This window comes from Echiichthys vipera (assembly GCF_963691815.1).
Source record: "Echiichthys vipera genome assembly, chromosome: 13".
Lineage (NCBI taxonomy): Eukaryota > Metazoa > Chordata > Actinopteri > Perciformes > Trachinidae > Echiichthys > Echiichthys vipera.
This window is the reverse complement of record NC_139838.1, coordinates 13,223,282-13,233,325: the sequence shown is the minus strand read 5'-3', so window position 1 is coordinate 13,233,325 and position 10,044 is coordinate 13,223,282. Positions and strand designations below refer to the sequence as shown.

Here is a 10,044-nt window from a genome sequence, read left to right as displayed (position 1 = left end):
CCCCCCCCCCTCCCTCTCTCTCTCCCCCACTCATCTCAGCCTCCAAACTTTCTCTCTACCCTGCCACTCACAACATTCCCCAAGCTGCCAATTTGTGTTTATTTCCACCTTGCAAGTCAGGGTCAAGATTCCTCCTAAAAAGCGTATTGCCCCCTACTCACAACAGTAAAAAAAACGGCTTTACGTGTTTAAAATAGGACGTAGTAATTCCTGCGAAGTGGAGATATTTTCCAATCGTGCAGTGATGTCCCAGTGGAAATTAGGTGAGACTGCCTTCTTGCCTGAGTGAACTTTCTTCAAAATAAATAGCGGGGAGATAGGTGTTTCTAGTGACTTTCTTGGATATTTCTTTTGCAGCCCGACCTACAGACAAAAAGTTTGACAGAAACATCAATCATCAGTCTGCTTCAAGTCTAGCTTTACAAACTCGAATTTGGGGAACTGAATGAGAACTTCTCTTCTGAGGAAATATTTACTTTTATCTAAACATCTGCAGAACAAGATATGTCGGCGTTCAGATCTTTTCACTACACGAATTTGCACCTAAATTTATATCTCCCCATGAAAGGCCCTATCATGCAGGCGCTGGTCCTGTGTAATGTTGGACTTACTTATCAGACAGCTATATGACTTCCTCTGATTATCATGCTTAGTGGATTATCCTGCTGAAACAAGGGCGCTTAAAGCAGGAGCTGTGACCTCTGTGTTTTTCAGACGGCGGGACGAAGAAGCTTCGCAGCACCATCCGACGGAGCACAGAGACCGGCATCGCTGTGGAGATGAGGAACCGAGTGACACGGCAGGGCAGCAAGGACTCCACCGATGGCAGCACCAACTCAAACAGCTCTGATGGAACGTGAGTACTCACCCTCCCTTCCACGCATGTGCAGTCTCCGTTCATTTTATTACAATTCTGTTTCTTCCCTCTCAGATTTGTCTTCCCAACCACACGCCTGGGGCCGGAGAGCCAGTTCAGTGACTTTCTGGACGGACTAGGCCCCGCTCAGATCGTAGGCCGGCAAACATTAGCTACACCCTCAATGGGTAAGCCAAGTGACAACAACGCCATCTTTTCCTGTTCAATCCACCTCATTCTCGTCTAATATTGTTCCAATCTTTCTGAGATCACATGGGATTCTTTGCACTCATGTAGGATTTAGGTCTGGTAAAAAACAATCAATACACAATAATCTAAATATTGCTGAACTCTAGGATAGAAAAAATTTGCACCCATATACTAACATACAAACTGTTAGATGAACAGCAGAGTCTAAAAAATACTGCACAATACAAGTGTATTCACTCAGCAGGGATAAAGTTATTTTTGCATGAGGTATAAATCTTTCATGCAAAGGTCATTGCTTGTGGAAAAAAAGAGAGCAGAGCATTGCGCTCCACCATACCTGGTTGTGAAGAAGAACTTACAGCTCTGAGTCGCCCTCCACAGTTAGATATTGGCCATTGCAGCCTCAGTGAACAAAAGCCCTGTGTGTGGATTTTTTTGGTGCTGTTTGTATAGAGTTCTTGGATTGTTACAGATGTTTTTATTTTTCCCTTCCAAGGGGATGTCAATGTAGGCATGGTAGACAGAGGAGGGCAGCTGGAGGTGGAGGTCAACCAGGCCAGAGGGTTGACCCCCAAACCGGGCTCCAAGAACATACCAGGTACCCTTTACTGATTTCCCCCTCGGTATTCAAATTATACTGACCTGCCTCCTTTGTCCAATCCATATGCTCATGTAGGAGTTTGACTTTGTTGTATTTTGTTGCTTCATCTGCAGCGACCTATGTGAAGGTCTATGTGCTGGAGAATGGTGTGTGCTTGGCTAAGAAAAAAACCAAAGTAGTGAAGAAGAATCTGGACCCCACCTACCAGCAGGCTCTTTTGTTTGATGAAAGTCCTCAGGGCAAAGTCCTACAGGTATGTTGGGTTTTCTTTGTGTTCCTCCCTTTTTTACACTTTTTAAAAAAAAATCAAACTGGTAATTTCTACACCCAATAGAGAAACATAACACTAGTAAATCATAATAAATCATAACAAAACATAATAATCCCTCTGTATTTAATAATAATTCAAAGAGAGAGGGATTATTATGTTTTCTCACCTATTAAAATGAATCAAGACATTTTATGACACAGAGAGCATAGATGTGGAAGACCCGGAAACGCTGACCAATCAGAGAAGGCTGGGCTTTTTCAGGAGGGGGGCTTAAAGAGACAGGCGCTAAAACAGAGCTTTTCAGACATAGGGTGCATACAGCTAACCCGACTCCTCCAGATGGATTGATTTGCACAATTCGCAGTTGCTCTGCTAATACATCTAGGAACTCTCGTTTGGAGAACTTTTGGGAAAGGGGGAAAATACTGGTTGCTGATAGGATAAACTATCTATCAATAACCTACATCCAGGCCAAATCAACCAGTCAGATGAACAAACCGGATCACGTGCTAACAGCGTCGAGGCAAAGCTCAGAAAGTAAACAACACGTCGGTAAAGGATATTTGCCGTTTGAGTAACGCAAATTCACGGATAAAAGGCACAATTTCAGGTGCCCAGTCCATATTCCAACAGAAGGATCCAAGAGAAAAAAGCGTTAGCGAGCGACTTGCTCGATAGATGCGCTCTTCTCATCCGTGGAAGTCGCCTTGTTGTTTACACTGAACAGTCGCCTCTCGTTTTGTCACACTTAAATCCGCCTCAAAACCAATGCTGATTGGTTCGGTAGCTTGGCAAACTTTCTCAGCCGCACGTTATCAGACTGATCTGTGAGTAAAATACAATGGTGCCCTAAAAAAGAGTGTTTCGTTGGGGTTGTCATCAACGTCTGTCAAATGTCACTAAATCCTGGTTGGTGCACAGAAGTAAGCGTCATCACTTTTTTCTAAAAGAGCCCCAGACATCTTCGAAATAACCAAAGCTTTTCCAACTTTGGCAAAATAAATGTGGCATATACTCATATCTTATTGGTATATGTATAATTTATTCTTCTCTCTCCTTTAGGTAATAGTGTGGGGGGATTACGGGCGTATGGACCACAAGTGCTTCATGGGAATGGCCCAGATCCTTCTTGAGGACTTGGACCTGTCTGCCACGGTCAGCGGCTGGTACAAGCTGTTCCCTACCTCCTCTCTGGCAGATCCCAGCATCGGACCCCTCACCAGACGCCTCTCCCAGTCCTCCCTGGAGAGCGCCACCAGCCCCTCGTGCACCTAGACACCGAGTAGATACCCACATGCACGGGCACAGGCAGAGTCACGCAGACACGGATACACGTACTGTATATACACAACGACTGTAAGTGCAAGATAGGTAGGCATACACAAACAAACACAAACGTACCCATCTGTGTAGGAAGACACATTAGACATCTAGTTGCAAACACCTGATCTCATACACATGAATTCACACACTGACGTGCTGCTATATGCTTCACTACGTCCATATTCTCACACGGTGATCAGTATGTTAGTTGATAAAAACCGTCAGCAAATACAACTTGAAGTCGACTTGTAGCATTCTCCCATTTCAACATTTCCTGACCATGACACAGCAGACACACCGGATTTCCGTTGCACGACTCATCCCAGGGCCATCCCGATGCCAGTTTCTAAACTCTCTATGCCAAACTAAGAAAAAAAGAAAACTTTATTTTTTAAAACCAAAGCAATTGTTATTGTCGTTATTATTACTTTAAGTCGTAGGTGAACTAGTATACAATATAAAGTATGGATATGTAGCAGAGTCAATGACTTAGATGTAATGCAAAAAAGAAAATACTTTCAACACACAGGAGCTGAGAACGGCAGCCCCCACACTTAAAAATACCCAGGCAACCGGTCTGGATATTCACATAATGGCTATTATGTGAGGTAGCAAAACTGCTATTCTATAATTTTCCCAGGGCAGAGTTTATATATATAATATATATATATATAATATATAATATATATATATATATATATAGATAATTAAATACCTATTTGTATTCATGTATGTATCGGCTGCATTCTGCATGTTTCGCTTGCAACCCTGGAAGAGACATTTAAAGTACTTTAATCTTTTTATTTAGCTTGCCTCCACTGATGTAACAGGATTGTAGCGCCACTTAATTTTGCAATCCTTTTCGGAGAAAGGAGCACTGCACGGAGTTATGGAGTAAAAGGGGGAGCGCTATCATCGCAATCTGCAGAAAAAGAGAACAGATGAGTCCACTCATTCTCTGATGAACAAAGTTTCTGATCCTCTTTCAAAAAGGACTGTTGCACCACACAGGGCACTCAGCACAACGGCTTTCTGGGAAATGTGTCCAGCTCTAGTCTGTGCCACAGTCACAGTCTCTCTCCCTGTCCGTATACCAGCACCCAGACTTGTTTCAACCTCCTTGTTGATTTCCCTGTTTTGATGTCATTCTTTTTTTTACTCTTCCTAATTGATTACAGAGGTAGGAAAGTGGTGAGCGTGCCTCTGTCTCTCACACGCAAACACACACAAAGCTGGAAACCTACTTTCCCTTTGGTCACCCCTCTCTGTCACACTGACTGTAATTAGACATGTCGTAATTGTGTAAACACGTATTGGATTCAGATTAGTTTTACTTTTTGGATATCTACTTTGACTACTTACGCCAGTGTTACTTTTCTAGTAGGTACATTGTTAACCTGCCATGTATGGTAGTTCAGGGGCAACATGTCACTCTTCATATATCCTGTTAGGCAGTGTGTTTGTGTTTAAGATGGCACTTTACTGTAATATATGTATTATGTTTGAATTACAGGCATGCAGTGGTTGATCACCTGTTTATTTATTTAATTTCATTTTTATTGAATGCCAGTATGGAAACGTAATTAGAGTGTACTTTGAATTTCAGTGTAAAGGCCCGCTAGCAGCAGCCGAAACAGGTCAGTTCTAACATTGATCTAAGATGTACAGTACCGTATACAATAACATGTTTCTACAGTAGCCCAGAATGGACAATCTGAACACTGGCTCTAGTGAGGGCCTTTCACAATTTTATGTTGAAGGCCACTGTAGGCTCAACTACACGCTTAGAAAGGAATGGGTTGGTGAAGTGGTATACAATTGGTTTCAATCTGCAACCTTACCGCTAGATGCCAGTTAATCTTACACTGATCCTATCCCTTTTTAAGAAAAATAGCTCTTCTCTTTAACCTATTACCTCAGACAATTATCAACACCGCTTTGTTCTTAGTATTTGCAGCATTTTATTTGCATTTGAAAACACAAAAAGAGGTAAGACTGACCTGTCGGCTGTTCGCTTAAATTTGCAGTGGTTGAGTCTCCACTGATGGTAGAGGAGCAGCAGTAGCAAACTGAGCTGAACTGAGGTGTTTACTGTTTTCTTTGTGATGAAAATGTCACTGTTCTCTTAAATGGTTCAGAGTGTGTTTGAATCTGTCAGTCTTTGGACCAGCACCAAACCTTAGGAATGGATAAAGACACTAGAGTGAGAATTGAGTAGTATTAGGATAGATGACAGTCTCAAGTGTATAAGCTATTAAAAGCTTGTGCGTGCTTATGAGCTCACATTTGCTTTTATCCCCACCATATGTATTGCCGTCTGCTAAGGACTGTGGAGCGCACTCCTTTCTTCATCTTTCTGCAAAAAGGGAAACTGAGGCACTTTGTCTCCTCAGACCAACATATTTCACATTTCATACAAAGCTCTTTGAACTTTGGATAAAGGGATCTCTGACATTCTTGAATTAATTGGGAGAAGAATGATGGTCATTCTTTGACCCTCCCATCATGTATACAACCCTTTTTAGAAGAACCTTTAATGTTCCAATTTCTTTTGACCTTTTGGAGCTATTCCTTGCTGGGTCTGTAACTGTATGGTTATGTATATGAAGTCATTTATGTACCTTTTTAGTTTGTATTTATCTATTTTTGTGGACAGCTGGCATGATAAAAATAAGGAATTATACTCTTGGTATTTGCACAAAAAAAGCTTGGTTGAGAGAAAATAAATGGAAAGAACATAAAAAAAGAAATGTATACACCTATAGTACATCCCTGCTGAATGTTTAGTCCTTGGTAAACTCTTAAAAGATGCTGTTAATATTTTTCCATGTGATTACCAATATTTCTGAGCTTATATGAGACCGTATATGTCCCTTTGCTGTATATTGAGTAGCCCTAATCATTAACAGTTCTAATGATTGAAAGTAGTGAAATAGACAATACAAAGAGATGCATAATTATCCCATAGGGAATGTTTTTACGTGAAGCAGAGAGAGTTTGCCAAATTTGTCCAAATCGTTTGATTTCTTCAACCAAAAGGAAAGTTGAAATTGATTGCCTTTCTTCAAAGTGTAGTGTATATATATATAAATATATATATATATATATATATGTCTTTCAATGAGGTACATTTATTGTACTGTATGATGCCTAAAATTGAGCACCAAGATGTGAGTGAGTGAGAGAGATTTAAATGTGTATAGTTGCTTAAAAAAGACACTCGTAAACTCAAGTTGTAGACCACAGTGAGAAGAATTTAAGGATCAGGGTTTTTAGATAAGAACATTAACACCTCTCGTCATTGTATTTACCTTTGATTAGAACAAATTTACTGTCGTATCACAGGATTAACATGCCTCATTACATTTTTTTTATTTTGACACTACTGTTGTGAGTTAAAAAAGGCTGCTTGAAGAGAGGTTGAAGTCTCACAAGCAGCAGAGTTAACTACAGTATGGCAGGGCAGAGTTACAGCAGGTCAACAGTAGCTGCCTTCTCACATGAACTCTGGACAATGTCGAGTTTCCCTTTCCCGCATGTAGCTCAGGACATGATTCATATTACACTATGGTCTCGTAGCTGCTTCGTAATTTGGTCATAAACAATTGAGTCATTTGTCGTTCCTTGGATTTGTCTGATGATTTCAGCATTGACCCTAACCAACAAAAGTTCTTGAATCTCTCCCGTTTTCAGTGGCAATTTTATGTAAATTCCTGTTTTTCCTTAGGGCTTTGTGCGATCCGCATGATAAAATGTCATCGACAGGCCCACTCACTCACTCTGAATGGTCAGGGTAAAGAGTTCTCACATAGCTTCTCCCTGTAATGTCGAGATTATTTCACGTTTGCATGCCTGTGTGAAAATTGCTAGAGAGCGACTTGTGTAACCGTGAAGGTGGATGCATCCAAGCAGGTCTTTAAATTGTTGGATTAATCAAAGTGTCCATTATAAACACTTTGGCAGTTTATTGGACACAGCACAGAGCATGTAGAGCTTGGTCAGAAAGGGAAAGATAGTATTAGCTTGAGTTAGACAGTATCTGGCTCAGCTGAGGAATGAATGTGGATGCTTTGGATTGTAAACCCATATGCTTGCTTGTTTCCCTGTAAAATCCACATTGAGCATTCTCTCACCCAAATCATATTGTGTGCAAAACTTTATAATGTATCTTCAATCAACCTGAATCGTCACTTGAGTGCTATGTTGGAAATGTATTTTATTTTTGTAAGGAGAGAGGTATTATTCAGAGAAGGAGGAGAGAGAGTCAGAGAGGCAAAAACCTGCCTTGAGATTTTCGCGAAAATGAGGGCTTGTTCCGTTTACAATGGCCTTATTTTGTGTATGAGACATTGCTTCACTATTGTAGCACACAACTGAAAGTTTTGACAAATGTATTTTGCTTGAAATATTGTACCGAAGTTAAATATGTGTATATGTATAGTTTTATGAATGTATTTCTTAATCCTTACACCTAAACCGAGTGTAATTCTTTTGTCATCTTGTTTGCTATACCGTCTCTTAGAAGACTTTCCAGGGACTTCGCCTGCATTAGTTCAGGCAGCCCCTACTTTTACTGTACTGTCTACTGTATGTCTTATTCTTTGTGTGTTCATTTTTAACAGCTCTGTGGTTGAAACAAGCATGAATTCTGTTTGGCGAAATGCATTATATTTATTTAAATCGCCTCAAGGGATTTCAAACAGAAAATAATTGCTATTCCCCTTGATTAACTATCCATCAATCTGATGGAATTGTTTGGATTTTTGGACTTTGAACTTGGAAATGTTCACCGCATGATTTCTGATGATTTTCTTGTATTTAATCTTTATGACGGTATGATTATGATAATAATTGGTAATGATACATGATGATGCTGTAGACCCAGTATCAAAGGGAATTCACTGAGATGCAAAAACTGCTGTATCTTAAAGTAGCATAGACTTAGCCTTCCACTTTCTGAAATATTTATTTTGGCAATAACCATTGGCGGTAGCCTCTACCGTTCGTCCGCCGGGGGCCTTCACCTCGGCCCTTGACCGCGGTCTTGCTCATTAGAGTTGGACTGGGGCAACCTCAGGCTGAATCTGCATCAGCCCACCATGATGACCAACACAATTTAAAGTCAAACCACATTTTTCAAGCACTAGACGCCATTTAGACCCAACAGAGCATGCAATGCATTGTGAATAAGTGCTATTTTATGATAGCCCTCATAAGCAGCAATTTTTCTTTTTCATTTTCTAATGACACCTGCATTCCAAATGTCTGTTTGCCGCTATAGCAGCTGTCAACAAGAGCAAAACAGACATTTCTTCCGAGCTGATGAGAAAATTGTAAAGAGGTTTTGCTGCTGAATATGTCAGTTTGTCCTCATCCACGTCTACAAATGTCGGTAAACACAGCACAAGTCTCCTGAGTAACCATTCTGTCATTTTTAACTGTCTGTCAAATTATATTAAGGCCACTGTAGCTCCCATCCCACTATCAAGACAACCTTTATCTTATCAAGCCCAGCAAAACTTCCAAAACTGAGGTAAATCTTTCAACAGTGTTGACTAGATTTAATGGACAATGACATTCCTAAGCACATATATGGTAAATGGATGCCTCTGAAAACAAATCTAATGATAGGTGGAAGCATCTACAGTGAAGTAAACAAAACCTTCTGCCCAGTTAAATTGGATTGCTGGTGTTGGTAGATGAGCGGTTGTCTTTTCTTAACTGGCCTTAACCTTTCCACCAAGGAGCGTTCACAGAGTACGTTTTAAGGGCAAAGAGGGCAGACCGTCTGATGAAAGGATGCTCATAAAGAGGAAAAAGGGGAGCTGTATTTTATACCTGTGCTTTGTAAATGTTTTCTATGTGCAGTATTTGATAATGTAAAACTGGTATTTTTGTGGTTTGTACGCTGCAGAATTGATTACTTAAGGTGCACGTAGTTTTGTAAGAAAATGGAACCAAACTGAGGAAAAAAAGAACAATTTCGGATTCAGAAGCCTGTATTTGCATGCCCTTTGACATCTGGACGCAAAGTCAATAAAGTTTATTTGAATCACAAGCATTTGTCAAGTGTGTATTTTAACTTACTCAGTACTGGCTGCAATGATGGAGCAGAGCCACTGCGGAAGACCCAGAAACTCTGACTAATCAGAGCACACAGGGCTTTTTAGGGAGGAGGGCTTAAAGGGAGACGTGCAAAATAGAGTGTTTCAGACAGAGGGTAAATACAGACGATGATATGCTTTTTTAAATATTAATGCATGTAAACATGTTCTAGTAGGAACCCAAAATATGAAGAATGAACCTGGAAATGTATGAACCTGCAAATTAGCATTATATGAGACCTTTAATCTGCCCCAATTATTATTAGCCAGTAGAATGTCAGCACTTGTGTAAAACTGGTGTGTAAAAATCACTTCAATTTAAAGTATTTAATCAAAACAATATTTATTTTGTATATTTTCACAGAGACAAGTATCACATGTTACATATTCTTAAATGTAAGTGACTAACTTGTGTAGACATGAAATCAAAAGGGACAAAGCATATGGACAGAAATGCAGAACTAATGTACAGTACTGGTTTATCGATCTTGCTTAAGGGACATATTATACAGAGATATTCTGATAAAGAATAAAGTACACAATATCTTGATTGACAAGCACATAAATAGAAACATTCCTTCATTTGCTCTTATTTCACAGAAAATATACCAGACAATAAAAAAGGAATTGATTACAAGCAAACTACAGTTAATACATACTGAAAAAGCTCAGGTGAAGC

The 10,044-nt window shown here is 40.0% G+C and overlaps 1 protein-coding gene across 1 annotated transcript in view; it reads left to right on the top strand.

The window, feature by feature from the left end:
- Positions 1-3,213, top strand: part of rims3 (regulating synaptic membrane exocytosis 3) — a gene marked incomplete at both ends in the record, with an annotated part of 20,524 nt that extends 17,311 nt beyond the window's left edge. The window contains 5 exons of the mRNA XM_083925497.1: positions 715-856; positions 932-1,044; positions 1,563-1,664; positions 1,781-1,920; positions 3,001-3,213. Of these exons, the coding sequence (XP_083781623.1) occupies positions 715-856; positions 932-1,044; positions 1,563-1,664; positions 1,781-1,920; positions 3,001-3,213 (710 nt within the window). The remainder of the gene's footprint in view (positions 1-714; positions 857-931; positions 1,045-1,562; positions 1,665-1,780; positions 1,921-3,000) is intronic.
- Between the last annotated feature and the right edge of the window lie 6,831 nt (positions 3,214-10,044).